This window comes from Camelina sativa, chromosome 6 (assembly GCF_030686135.1).
Source record: "Camelina sativa cultivar CO46 ecotype springtype chromosome 6, ASM3068613v1".
NCBI lineage: Eukaryota > Viridiplantae > Streptophyta > Magnoliopsida > Brassicales > Brassicaceae > Camelina > Camelina sativa.
In genome coordinates, this window is record NC_141885.1 from 20,948,369 (window position 1) to 20,963,706 (window position 15,338).

General features: G+C 36.9%; 2 protein-coding genes across 2 annotated transcripts; both read left to right on the forward strand.

Moving 5' to 3' along the window:
* The first annotated feature begins 73 nt into the window (after nucleotides 1-73).
* On the forward strand, nucleotides 74-3,323 carry LOC104791976 (uncharacterized). The gene is made up of 6 exons (XM_019246850.2): nucleotides 74-242; nucleotides 620-2,148; nucleotides 2,227-2,302; nucleotides 2,400-2,797; nucleotides 2,887-2,985; nucleotides 3,082-3,323. The coding sequence occupies exons 2-6, from the start codon at nucleotides 694-696 to the stop codon at nucleotides 3,094-3,096; spliced, it is 2,043 nt and encodes a 680-aa protein (XP_019102395.1). The 5' UTR covers nucleotides 74-242; nucleotides 620-693; the 3' UTR covers nucleotides 3,097-3,323.
* Nucleotides 3,324-8,277: 4,954 nt separating this feature from the next.
* On the forward strand, nucleotides 8,278-9,454 carry LOC104791977 (calmodulin-binding protein 25). The gene has a single exon (XM_010517989.3). It carries the CDS (start codon nucleotides 8,609-8,611, stop codon nucleotides 9,377-9,379), a length of 771 nt encoding a protein of 256 aa, XP_010516291.1. The 5' UTR covers nucleotides 8,278-8,608; the 3' UTR covers nucleotides 9,380-9,454.
* Nucleotides 9,455-15,338: the final 5,884 nt, after the last annotated feature.

Consider the following 15,338-nt stretch of genomic DNA (forward strand, 5'->3'; position numbering starts at 1 on the left):
GATTCGAAAAGACCCATTTACGAAAAAAGTTAATCCCGCCATGTATTTCCCGCGAGAAGTGACCGCTCCTCTTAAAGTAGTCAATCAGTCAAGTCTTTTTTCTTACATCTGTCTTCTTCTTCGTTTTTTTTTTTTTTTTTTTTTTTTTTTATATTGGTAAACCCTAGATTCATAATTTTGAAGCCCCCAGGATTCGGCTTTCACTTGATTCCTTCTCGAAATCTGATTAAGCGTCGATAAAGGTTTAAGATAATTTCAAAACGTTCATATTTCGCTGTCTTTAGATTCAATTCATCTTTGATAAAGAGATTGTATCTGTCTAGATTCAATGTTTTATACTTTTACCCAGATCTGTTCTTTCCCATTCTCGAAATTGATGCAGCTACGAGATTTTGATTTAGCGAATTAGGGTTTTCTTTTTTTGCGCGTGCCCATGAATTTGAATTTTGGTTTCGATTTGTTGTTACATTGAATAAACTGTTACAAACAAAAAACACTGTTGTGTAATTATTTTGGGCACCACTTTTGTGTGTTTGTAGTGATTATCATTACATGCACTTCTGGTTATTGTTGTTAGTTGTATCCTTTACTGACGATTTCTTTGTTTGCTTTAATTCAGGAGCTTGATTACCGGAGGTTTAGAGCTTAATAAATCAGTTGTTAGGTAGTGTATTCATCTGTTAGTTTGGGATAATGGTGGAGTTAAGAAGTCGCACCCAATTGAACTCCCAATTGCATTATATCCGAGCCATTAAAGGCGGATCGATCAAAATAGTGATGAATACGGATGGAAGAAGGAAAACAAAGCTCAGATTTAGGCAGTTGGTTGATATATACAATCTGGAAGAACACAGTAAAGTTGATGAGTCAATTCCAAGAGTAGTTAGGGATTTGGAGAACGTTTCTGATATCACACAAGGTTCGTGTTTGTTTGGTGCTGAGGTGAATACGAAAGCTGATTCTGAAGATTTTAGCATGATTACACTGGAGAAGATTCGGAAACAATGCAAAGCAAAGAAACGGAAACTTCGGAACCGGAGAGACATTGAGACAGCGTCAAACGTTGAAGTTAAAAAAGAGTACTTGACTCGAGATGAAGGGTGTGATATTGAGGAGCCTCTTAGCAGTTGGGATACGAAATTCTCCAAGAAAAGAAAGAGAATACAAGAGCGGAAAGCAAAGTGTGTTTCTACTGCCTCTGCATTTGTGGAAAAAGTTGTGGATTTGCCTGTGTTCTTTCATGTGAAGTCTGAAGCTTGGGATGATAGCTATTCAGTTTCTGAAGCCATGGATTTGAGTCATGCTGATCGTTTGCTAGATTGTAGCAAAGAGTCAGAATCTCCTACAGATACGGTGTTGGTGGAAGAGATAATACTCGAGTCGTCCAGGGACATGAGGCTGGTTCCATGTCCAAATTTTCCCGGAATGGGAGCAATTGAAGATCCCGTAACTATAAAGCCGGTGGAGGAAGCTTTTGAAGATGCATCAGAAGAGTTTAACAATGCTAGGAAAGCGCAATGCTGTTTTGCTGATTATATTGCTTTTGAGGATAAGCAAATTGTTTTGTACAGTAGTGCGTCTGAAGAAGAGATGGAACTGGATGTTGCGCAAGATTCAGAATCTGAGAACATTGGTTGTGTCGAAAACCTCATTTGTTTTTACGCAAGCTCGGGGTGCGAAGAAGATAAAGAGGATGAGGAGAACAATGGTATAAAGCCAGACTTATACATGAGCGTAACTGGTTTGGAGATTGTGAAGATAGAAGCTCCAGAACTACTTGCTATTGATTACCCGGGTTCCCCCATCATCAATTATGGTGAAGAAAATGCCGAGATTGAGTGGGAAACTGAAGACATTAGTAAGGATGATTTCCATGAAGCAACTGATATTCTCCAGCTGACCAACTATTGTAATTCATTGGAGAATTTGCAAGTAGTTCCTGATGAAAGCACAATTGCACTAGAAGAAGAATATTTGCCAGAAAGATCACAACAATCTTTCTACTCCAAGCATCAAGATGAAGCCGGAGACCACAAATTATCACCACTCTGTAAGGAACCTGACGAGGATCAAAAAGTTGTAGAGACTGATAACATCCAGCAACAACAGCCACACCACCAACCACAAAAGCTACTCTCAGGGAGAAAGGTTTGTTCTCTACATAATGTACTTAAACCACATTCTATTCTTAATGCAGTTACTCATTAGATACATTTTGGTTTTCAGGCTTTATCTCCCACCTCTCAAGCAAAACTTCGCAAGGCAATGGAGCACCCCGATTCACCTGAGAAAAGGAGTAAAAGTAAGTCAATGAGGAAATAAATTGAGGTCTTTTTGTATGCTTTTATTTTGCATTGTAAAACTTCAGATTCTCATTCATGTTACAAACTATGATCCAGAATCCAGAGGGAAACTCTACTTCAGTAGCCAAAACTCGCATAGAATCCTTAAGGCTCAAGGACTAGATAACATCGACAGAGTGGAAATCATTCCAAGCTCAAAGCAGGCCATTCAAAAAGCAAATAATAATACTCGGCAAATGAAGTATCAAAAAACCACACAGAAGATTCCACGTCGAGTTGCTCAAGCAGCAAAAGCACAACCTTTTAGCACTGGAAGCACTTCTATACAAGGATGCTCACAGAAAGCTATTGTCTTCTCGCAAGGGCAAATGCGTGATTTCCAATGTGTTGCGGCTAGGCTCACAAAAGAGTTGAAGTTGATGAGAAAGGTTACAAAGAGATGTCTGCTAGGTGAAAGCAACACCTCCAACATTTCTGACTGTAACTTAGATGAGGTACTTTTGTCTATTATAAGCAATTGACATTTGGTTTTCAATGACTAATACGGACTTATTAAACTTCAATGTTGGTTTTCTCTTTTCAGGTGAGAACATTGATTGGAAATGCAGAAAAAACTGAAGAGGGCTGCAAGAAATGGATGTCGATGATAGAGCGTGATCTTTATCGGTTTTGCAAACTCATGGTAGATATATTTAACACTCTTTACCGCCACAGACACGACCAAGAGATTTTTGTCTTCTTTCAATCTCTAACTCTTCTCCATTCCCTTCTTTCACAGGGTATGGTCAAATAAGAATCTCCAGCTACTGAAAACATTGTTCAGAAGAAAAAGAAGATTCGATTTGCAGATGATGCAGGAGGAGATCTTTGCCAAGTCAAGGTTTTTGAGATTGATTTGGAATCTGAATCATAAACAAAAGTCTGTAAAATTAAAATTAGTGTAATGTAAAACTCTTCACACCATTTGTACATTTACATTGTCTTGAGATTTGACGAGATAAAAAGATTTTAGTCCCAAAACAAGATGACTTTACTTAGTTTTCGTATAACAACGTTTATTGCAACAGCTTGAACCAACCTTGTCAAGATTGGTCTGATGATTAACAGAAATAACTATGTGAACGAGTGTACAGTATCATATCAAAAAGCTTTCGAAATTTGGAATACATATAATAAACATGGAGATGACGAATAAGGTTGTTGAAGCCAAACAAAACATGGTAAAGAAAGTTGAAGATTGAACAAAGAAGTTGAATGAAGAGGAAGACGTGAAAAAAAGATGAAGATGAAGAAAAGAGTACTTGGGCTATGGGGTGTTGTTGTTCGTCTCCAAGGGATTTCATATGGTGAATGGTTTGTGTCAAAGGCTTTGATTATGCTTGTTTTCAAGTCTCCTTTCCAATTTTAAGTTAACTAATCCTGATAAGACCCAGTTTTTTAGGCCCATTCTTAAATCAATTGATTCTTATTGTGTATCATCTTTTTATGAAGAGAAAAAATATATTTATTTACAGATTACTTCATTATAGAGAGAGACTGGAGAAGCCAAAATAGATTGACAGGAAAGTGAGGAAACAAAAAAAAAAAAACAAAGAAGGAAGTGGAAGAATGGAATCTTTTAAAAATTAAGAGAAATGAAGAAGCTTGGCCCAAGCTGCTTGGGGGACAAGAGTGTGGGAGCTTCTTGGGAAATGGGAATGAATGAGGAAGAAACTTTGGGCGCAATGCATTTTTGAGTTTTTTGACACACACACGACCGCTTCTCCAAGTCAACATTCTCACGTGCCCCAGCCCCATCAATTCTTCTGTGTTTTTTTTTTCTACTTCACTTTACTTCTTTCTTTTTTTCACTTTTTATTTTATTTTTAATCACATATTATATTAATAATATTATTTTTTACTCCCTTAATAGTCTTAATAATTTAATAGATAATAAGTAATACTCTCTTTATCTCATAAAAATTGATATTAATAATATTATTTTTTTTGTCCTACAAATTGATGTTTTGTTTAATCATTAAAAATATTTAAAATTTTGAATTATTATTAATTTAAAATTAAATAATATCTCTTTAGTTAAAAAAAAAATATTTAAATTCAATAATCATTGTTTTATTAAAATGTGTAAAAGTTTCAAAACATTAGAAATAAACATAAAATATTAGTGGTGGATTTTTGTCAATTGATGAGATTAAAAAAAAAATTACGCGGAATCGTCATGATAGTGTCATGATTACATCGTTTTAGAAGATGACGACATCGCTGGCGTCTATTGACTTTGTTCCTCCCATTTTAGATTCGTTTCTTTTTTTTTTTTGTCAGGATCCTCCCATCTTTATAGATCAATGCTACATTTTTCTAATGACTGACTGATCCAAAAGACTTTCTCCTTTTACTTTTTCTTTTCAAAGATATTTACATATTTGCAAGTCTATTAGTAGTATTTTACTATTTTGTATGATTATTATCCAATACACTAATTAGTATAATTATTCTACTAATTTAGTTTTGAATCTTTTTTTATATAATAAATTCTCTGTTTCTTTTTAGAATCTTGTACTACTTTAACCGAAACTCATTTTAATTTGTTTCCAAAATAAAACTCCTTTTTAGATTTCAATTTTAATCAAATCTAGATTAGGAAGATATACTGTACATTAAAAAAAAAAATCACTACAAGCAAAAATATATGAAGAACAGCCGTGGTATAACTTCTGAAGTGTTAGACCTCTTTGAACGCACGTGAATCGTCTCACCATGATGTAGAATATATAGTGCTACCAAATCATATATACGAAGACCTGATTAATAAACAGTGGACTATTATCTTACTTGATGACATCAACCTGATTAATGAAGGTCATATAAAGAAATTTTATTTATGCTCAAAACCCAAATTCTAATGATATTGATGTGTTTCGCAACTCATAATTGTTAATTTGTCAATGATCGGGACTTTCAGTACTAGTGTTGTACAACTTATATATAGTTTGCTGACTCTTATTTTTCAGAAGTTTTACAAAAATAATATATACTTTTCATATATCAGAAAGAGATTTGGTAAAGGGAATAAATCAAATTATTTTCTAATTTCATTTTTCATATACGAAACACAGTTATTTTAAAATTAACTATTCCTTTTTGTGTTAACAAGTACTAATGTATTCGAAAAATAGAGAAAAAACGAGTGGAATCTTTTCTAAACTTTGTATGGTTTTATGGTATTTTATCAAATAACTTATTGTTTTTGTATATAACGATAGTAGTTAACATTAATGATTAATCAAACATGTTGAATGAAGGAAACAATACCGACGTCATCCAATTTTTATGTCTCCAATAATTGACCTCTAAAATCAAACGACTAATGAAGAGAGTTGTGTAAAAGATTGGTCCATCTCTTTTTGTTTACGGGGTCCATCTTCTTTGCTTTATATTATCATCAAACTTTGTAATTGTCTGAATTTAGTTTCCAATCCATATTTTATATCTCTGTGTATATACTGTATTACACACATTTGTATTCTTATGAGATTCTTTGTAATTGTCTGTATTCTTTATACCAATCCAATCAAGTTAACTAATTTCTTCACGCAATCAGCTTCGTCCTATATATATATATCAATCACGGAAATATTATATAATATATGACTATATATGTATGTATTACTCCCTCGTGAAAATATTAATTTTCGTGGGCGTAATAAGTAAGTTAATTAGGACTCTTCCAATAATTTAGTGGATATTATTGACAAACAACTAGTCAATTACAAGTAGTACTGTACCATATTATTTGTGACCTTTTTAGATAAATGCCACATATGTGTACTCGCATAAAGATACCATATGTCTCGTATTCATTACAATTGAAATATTCGCATAGTAAACAACAACAACAACAACAACAACAACAACAAAAAGCTGCTTATAAATTAGTTATACAAAAAAAGGAATTTATTAAATTTTAGTACTAATGTTATATAACAAATACGTTTTTAAATCATATACAGTATTCATCGATGTATGAATATAGATTAAGGATTCAATTAACTACGTTTTCACGTGGAATAAATGTGAGTTAGATTGATGTCCGTTAACAAATAAGTAAATAGTAAATACTACGTACTAGTGTAGTAATATACTAATATTTGTTTTCTGACATCGCAAGACCAAGATTCCGCGCTTGATAACGCTGGGAACTTGCGTTGAAAGAGGCATACGACAAGTTGAAAGAGACAATATTATTGAATATCACGACAAATGCTTTTTCTAATTTGACACAAATAAATATTATGAAATAATACGATATACTATATGCTTTTTATATTGATGCTAAACTAATACATTGATGAAAACAACAAGATGATGTAAGTTGCATTATATAAGAAAATAAGGAAAGTTTAGTTTACTACTAAATAATCCGTTAGTGGCTTCTATTTTAGTGAACTCAACACTTATAGCTAGCAAAACCCAATCCGTCTATTGTAGTTAGAAGACTAGACCTACATTACGTACAATCACACATATATAAAGTCAGTAAAGATAATTGGAAAAAAAAAGAAGACAAAAAATATAGACTATTTTTTAACAAAAAAAATATATATATATATATAGACTATTTGGTGGATTATTTATTTTTTTGAAAAAGAACAAAGACATGTGCAAATGAATTTTAGATTTTGATATTTTGAAAAGAAGAAAGAATGGGTCGAAGGGGACAGTGTAATGTGTAAAAGGGAAGTGAGGAGGAAGAGACATCGGGATACGTGAAAAAACGCGTTTTTACAGGAGGAGGAGGAGGAGATTGATGACGTGGTAGAGATAATCATTTCAAGATCGTGTTCATGCATGCATGTTTCATGCAAAAGCCTCATTCATCATACTCACTTCCCACTATTCATTCCCACGTTACAGCTTCTGAGCTTCATTTACATAAAATAAAAAACCATATGTGTCGCTTTTTTTACACTTGTTAGTTTCAGACTTTGAGTTAATGTACTTGTATGTTCTAGATTTTACAAGTTGACAAAGGGACACATATATCCAATATATATAGGTGGACAAGAAACTTAAAGCTATTTTTCATTACCAAATTGTCTTTGGGATATAACTATAAGTTTATATACTTTCACATGCATGGTGTCTCTGATCCAAAATAAATCATCCGGTTCAAACTTCAACTAATTCGACTGATGATCAAAGTTTAACGGTCTAAAAACTTTCATTTGATAAAATAAAGATAAAACATCAATAGCGCTATATTGCCACTCAATGCTATTTTAAAGCTTATTTCGCAAAATTGTCACTAGTCCACCTAATTATTAAAGAAAAATTTAATAGGTCAAACAATATATAGATATATGTATATCCCACAAGAAAATGACTTACATTAAAAAAAAATGAATTTAAAGTTGTAGAATTGGTCAACCATGGTTGGATTTATGATCAGCTATATATCCTTTCTTTAAAGTTTCAATTCCTTGCAATTTTGCGATATTTGTATACGTTTTGTTTTATTGTTTGTAGGTTGGTGGTGTGGTATATGGGATTTAGACAGAAAACAAATCACTATAATAAATAATTTGTCCCACTAGAATATATAAAAGGAAACAAAATTAAATACGATGCCTCTCTCTCACTGGCCATAAATTTTGAAGCTTGACAAAAATCAATAGTGTGATTAATATTTTTATAGACCCAACAAAATACTACTACTAGTATAGTAGTATTATCTAAATTGTGTTGAATAATATATAGCTTATTATACATTATTCAGATATTTTACTAGCTACTATTATTGGTCACACGATAGGGGCCTACTTGCATTTATCATTTTATGTAACCCTCTATAGCATTTCCCTTTCGTTAATTTTTGATTTTGCTTCTTCAAAGTTTGAATTGTTTTAACTGGTTTATCTTCAGATGAGATTAGCGAACGCCATAATCCTTAATTAAGTATACTGGGTAAGTGAGTCAGAACAATGAGCTTAATTAAATTAGTAATAAGACGAACAGAGAGAGATGCTGAGTCAGAGTTCCGTACAATACTGCTGACGCGTGTCTTATTCACCTCTCTCTCTCTCTCTCTCTCTCTCTCTCTCTCTCTCTCTTCTCCACGCGGTTTCTCTCTCTACGCCGTCCTATTTATATAAGTATTTATCTCTCCTTCCAATTTCATCATCACATTTTTTTAATTCTCTCCTTCATCTCCCAAATATTTAATTAACTTAAAAAAACAGAGAAAGCTCTCTTCCCTTTTTTTTTTTTTTTTTTTAATCTCCGATTTCGAAATATTCCGGTGAGTCATGGCGTCGTCAGAGGGATTAGCGAGCGTAGAGCCGTGGTCATTCCGTCAAAGCTTCAACATAGATTCATGGCTAATCTCTGATTCCTTCTCTCACGATAGTGATATAATCGCTAAAGCTCTTCACAGATCCATCTCTACTTCAACTGATCAGTCTCCTCTTTCTCCTTCTTCTTTCTTCGATTCTTCTCCAACCGCCGCCGTCGTTGTCTCCGATCTTTCTCCTCCTCAGACTCTCTCCAACGTCTCTTTCGGCTCAGATCCGGAACTCGCCGCCGGTGGTGGAGGAGGGAAACGGAAACGTGGTCCTGGTGTTTCCGGTGGTAAACAGACGAAACGCCGATCTCGAGTTTCCTCTAAGAAATCTCAGACTACTTTTATAACGGCGGACGCCGCTAATTTCCGGCAGATGGTTCAGCAAGTCACCGGAGCTAAGTTCATCGGTGGTTCTCCTAACGGCATTTTCGCACCGCTTGTGAAGCCCGAGCCGCACAGGCTCTCTTGTAGACTACCACCGTCGTGCGGGAGCTTCGATCGGTCTTCTTCAGCTGTTCCCACGCTTGATACGTCGTCGTTTTTGTCTAACCATCACCAAGAGAACATCGCTACGGATTTGGGTTCTGTTTCAGCTCAGATCGGTTCGTTTCATCATCAGTCAAGTGCCGCGAAGACGACGACGACGACGGGGAACGTTGGTGGTGGTGGTGGCTCCGCCGTGGAATTAGATAGTTACCCGAGCTTCCCAACTCTTGAATCATGGACAGTTATGTAATTTTTAATTACTGTTTTTTTTTTTTGGGTAGATGTAATCCTTTTTACTTTTAATTAGATCTTTTTTTTTCCTTTATTGTATTTCTCTATGAATGATCTTTGTTTTTTCATCCTTAGCTTTTGTGGCTATGGGAGTCTCTGTGTTCATACTTTTGGGGGAATTATATGGTTTAATCAAAAAACTCTGTTTTAGTTTTTATCATTGAATTATGTATCGTTTCAATCAGCCTCTCAGTGATTAATTTTGGTTTATGATTGATTAATCACTGATAAATACTCTTGTGATAATAATATAAGGCCGTAAAGGTTAGAATGTAAGATTAGGATTTTTTTCTTCTCATCAGAAGAAGCTTTTAGTAGGGAATATCTTTGATGGTCCCATGAACATACATGTTGTCAATATCACACATAAGACAATCATTTACGTTATCCCCACTTCAATAATGTTTCCATTACTTGATACAAATCCATATGACCTTTTTTTTTTTTTTTCTTTCTTTTTCTTTCTTTTCCAAATCTTAACATGAACAGAATGAAGCATAGTAGTGTTAACAACAACAAATAATTTAGCACTAAAGAGAAGATTAGCTTTCAACAACTACTGCAAGGAAGGAGAGCATGTCAAAGTAAACGATAATGCGACAACAACAACCCCCAAGTCAAAAAGATTACATCGTAAAAAAAAAAAAAAAAGATAAAATAAACTCTCCTAATGGGTTTGGTGATCCGAAAACACACACTAAAGTTAAAAGACTAGTAATATACTTACTATGTATTAATTTATAGAAGAGTAATTACGAGAAAAGTCGCAAGCAATTTGAAGTTTATTCCAAGTTATTTTTTTCAAACACCTTCTTAGGGTCAGGGTCAGTTATAAAGTGAGTCAACGTCAATGCTACAAAATAGGAAGCAGTGATCATCAATTCATCATCAGTCGTGTTCTTAGTTTGACTGTTAATCGTCATTTTGCGTTGATTCTTTGATTCCTGAATTACACGACACACCACCAATCTCCCGTTTAGAGATTAAACTTGCCCATTATTAAACAAAACGTAAACTCTTTTTAAAAAAACACTTCGCTTAAGATATTCCGGAAACGTTTTAATCAAAAGGTTGACGCTAGATTTGTTGGATGCACTTCACACTTTGTTGTTGGATCTATTCACTGCAACTCAAAGGATAAATGAATATTGGTAACATGTTGTGTGGACGGTGGAAGAAGACTAACCGGGCAATTAATATAAGGAGGGACCATAGATTGACCAAATCGATTATATAATTTATATATACAGTAGTCAGAACTCAGAACAAAGACTAATGTGAAGGCGACAAATATAGAAATGGTTGTTGGTGGTTGCACCTGAGATGGGTTTATTAGGGATACTATTATCTACTTTGTCTCTCAATCAGATTTAGACACTTATCTATCGTCTCATGTGGGTCGGTCTTTGAACTTTTAATTACGAGGACGACACATAAATGAATATTATTCTCTGCTAGGAGGTATTGAGTAAGTTATTCCCTTCGGTTCTATGGTAGAAGTAAACAAAAAACAGAGTAGATAAACAAGAATTAGTGTGTTTCACATCTTCTACAAGTTGATCCCTACTTTATCTTTTAAAATCATCTGTTGATTTGATATTTTTTAGCCTACACTTTACTGGTGAAGCGTGTTCTGAGATCTGCAAACACTTCGAATAACATGAAATCTAGCTCTACAAGCTCACCTCTGTTTCTCATTTGTTTTTGAGTTATGTCGTTTTAACCAAGAAACCTTCTTAAGCAGCATAGGTTCTGCATATGTTTCAGATAGCTGGACTGATACAATAAGTAATCAATCAAGAAGTTCCAAATAGTGAAAAACTTAAAAATGCAGATTACAACACCTCAGTCTTACTATAAAATCCTATTCTACAAAAGAATGAATCCTTTGTCCTCCTTGGACAAATAGATAATCTGAATAAGTAAGTTTACGCCCAACAATATACCTATAGCCTAAAGACTAAATGTGGAAACATGGGAACTTCCAAATGATGCATTTTCAGAATTCAAGTATTAAGATGGATCCAACAACAAGTAAAGATAACGAGCTGCAAGGCAAAACACTTGTCAACAAGGTAATCAAAACAAGTCAATACAGGTTTCACAAGTATGGCCACAACTAACCATTTCTATACTGAATTTGAAGTATGGTTATTGTGAATTATAGACTATGGAAATAACAGATGCTGCTCACATTTGAGTTTCTCCAAAACAGAGCCACATTGCATAGGGTACAACAATAGTGTAGACATATACTTTAGTGGAAATCTATCTATCAGACTATCATGAGAAATTTCATATATTTAAAGCCAAATTGTCTAATTCTCGAGCTATAGCAGAGTTTCAGGTGATGGTGATTGTATACATCTGTGTAGCGCTTTAATGGCTGCTCCTACGGTCCTACTACACTCCATGTGACTATGTGAGCCCCATTGAAATGTTTGACTTCCATGTGAGTCCGGCTCTGCCACCGTTGTAAGAGAGACCATTGAGTCACAATGTTGCTGTGCTGTCCCCGTTGTAAATTGCTACATTTGAACGGAGCCGATCGAGAATTGTTAAGAAGGAGAGAAAGAAGGCACGGGAGATCTGTTGGCCACCATTGTTGGTAAGCCACCCGCTGTCATCGTCTAGACTAGAATTAAGGAAACCCTAGATTTCTTTTGTAACTTGTGTAGAAAGTTTCTGGATTGCCTTGTTTTTTGGTTTTTGATTGTGGAGTCATGGTGACGTAACTAACCACCGCTGGATTGAACTGTGAGCTGAACTGCCTCGTCAAACCGCCGAAGTAGATCCAGCGGTCGAGAGTATCGGCCGACAAAGGTAAACGGCAAAACTAATTCTTGTGTCGTTGATGTTGTTTGTTGTGTTTTGAACATTGAACCACAGAACCAGACCTAAACTAGCATAAAACCAAGCAACCTTATGTAATTTATTAAATTAATATATGTATACTAGATATAAATAATTCAATTTAATGGTATATAAAATTCTTTAATCAAAATAACCATATATATATAATTTAACTTAACAGCTAACGTACAAAATCATATATATTTGGTATGCTAAAATTAAAAAATCAATACAGGTAAATTTGTAATATTTATGAAAAAAAACTTAAAAAAAAACATTAAATATACAAAAAGAGGGTTATACTCGGTTCATTACAGTTATTTTAGGTAAATTTGTTAAATCTCATAAAATTCCAGTTAGTTACAATTAGCTAATCAAATATGATGGTGTGATCCAATTTAACCGGTTAGTTTAATGTCAACTTGATTAGCTGGTTTAATGATGGTTCACTATTTTTTGGCATCAGTTTTAGAAGTTCAAGAAGGAAGAGGATTTGGTTTCAAAAAAATCAAAATTGCATAAGGATTAGGATTTATTCTTTTGTGTTGATATATTTACACATTCTTATTCTCTCTCATTGTATCTCTTTTCATCTCTATCTTATAAACTTTCTGAAGTTCTGTTCCTGAACTTGAGAGAAACACTTTGAACCATTATAGTGAATTGTTGAGTTGAATCCAGTTCCAGACGTAGATTCATCACATCGAACTAGGTAAACAATTGCTTTTGTTCTTGCTTTCTTATTTCGTTTTACTTTTTCTTTGATCTGAGATTGTGTGATGGAACCCGGGACGATGGCCAGCATACGGACACGGACGAGGACCGGAGCGCGCAAGGAACCAAGGACGCGACTGCGTCCGGAACTAGACGGCCCTCAACCCAAGCACCGAACCTGATGCCCGGAGCTACAACAAGGAGCCGAACCGCAGCTAGGACCTCAAGGAAGAAGTGCCCGGCTCTCATCTTTGTCCAAGCTTTCGTTCAAGAACAAGAGACGCTTGATCACGGACCCAACGGACAGCCGACCGAGGCTCTTCTAACGGTCTTCACCATCACCCAAGGGTGAAGACCTCCAAGTCATTAGGGGAATTAGTACTCTTTTTCCCACCTTGGGTTTTTCCCAATGGGTTTACCAAGGGGATTTTAACGAGGCTATGATCCCTAGTGCATGGCCATGGTCAAGGACCACTTCGGCCACGTGTCCATTTTATCCTTAGTTTAATTTCGCTTATGACCGTTGTCTTTTAAAACTATTTCCTGGATGCTGCGTTTTAGTTTTACCCACATGTTTAGGGTTTTGAGAGTCCCCTTATGTAAGTCACCCTATATAAAGGGCCTAGACCTTATCATGTGAAGGTAGACTATCAATAATAAAGAACAAAGTTATCTCTTTCCTCTCATTTTCAGAGATTGAAACGAAAACCCTAGAAGCTACACAAACCGGGTTCGTAATCTTCTAGCTTGTCGTATCACAAGGAGAGTCATCCCTCGTGTGTTGCTACTTTGCTCCATCTCTATCCCCATATATCCGAGAGCCAAACGAGTCGAGCATCTCCTCGCGAATCTCTCTCCGTCCGTTCTTGTCGTTCCTTGGTGTCGTTTCCTTCCGTACGTCGCCCCATCCGCCGATTCCATTCGTTGGCGGCCCAACCGAGTCGTACTTCTGAATCGTTCCGCTGGGTTTGCTCCGTCCGTACGTCCGTGGTTCACGTCCGTAGTTCGGGGTCGTATCAGTTGGTATCAGAGCCGAAGTTCCTCACAAGGTTGTGTCTTTCCTCCCTTTTCAATCTTGATCTTTTCTAAACGGACACGCGTCACGGATCGACCGACAGTACCGATTGCCACCGTCCGACACGACCGTACGCCGGAGGACTTATCAACCGCCGCAGTACCCACTACTGACCGCTGATGGTATCACTTCTCCAACCAGCCACTGCGTGGACCACCGTCCGAACAGTACCTGGCCGCTGTCTGTACCGCAGCCACTGTCCGTACAATAACCGCCGTTCGTACAACTGATATGGCCGCACAACCTGGAGAGCCGCTTCCACCCCGGAAATCGGGACTGTCTTAGCCGAGATCCGGACTCAACTAGCCCAGCTAGGGAACCGACTACAACGGATAGAGGACGTACAACAACAACCCACGGCTCGTGGACTGCATGTCCAAGATCGCCAACTACGCTATGACCCGAATCTAGGAGGAACGTCCGAAGAAGACGATGGTCCATCCTACCAAAGGAGACGCCATCGTCTTAGGGACGAGCATGAGGACGATCAACCCTACCGTCCGGTCGAACCGGGTCACAAACTCACAGCCCCGACGTTTGCCAGAAAAGTTGAACCGGAAGCTTATCTCGACTGGGAGGGGAGGATGGAGCATATATTTCGCCTGCTACAACTATCCCGAACCCAAAAAGATCGCCTATGCAGCCGCCCAATTCACGGACCACGCCCTTACGTGGTGGAACCGTTCCGAAGTTGACCGAAGAAGGAACGGGGAACGTGCATTACCCCATTGGGAGGCCATGAAGAACGAGATGAGACGCTGGTACGTGCCACTGTTATACCACCGCGAGCTCCAGCGAAGGTTCCACAAGCTGTCCCAAGGAGGCAAGAGCGTTGAGGACTACTATGAAGAGTTCGAACATCTTCGCAACCGCTTGGACGACCTACAGGACCGCATTGCGCGGAAGGTGGAACACTTAACGTACAATTCGTTCGATGAGCTTTTGCACCTCGTGATGCAAGTCAAACAACAGATTAAAAGAAAGGCCAGCACCATCAACCGCTCTCGCACTCAAGGAACGCCGAACTGGTCGCCTAACTCGTCCCCAGGACTCGGAGGACATCGCGGGCAAGAGAAGTCTAAGGCTGTCGCCATTGACTCACGATTCAAACCAAGGGACCAGAACAAGGACTCTCGTACCGATCCCAGGCCGCAGCCGACCGAAGGGCGTAGCCGAGATATAATATGCTTCAAGTGCCAGGGTCGAGGCCACTATGCCTGAGACTGTCCCAACCCGCATACCATGACTATTACCGCAACGAGGGAACTTGAATTCG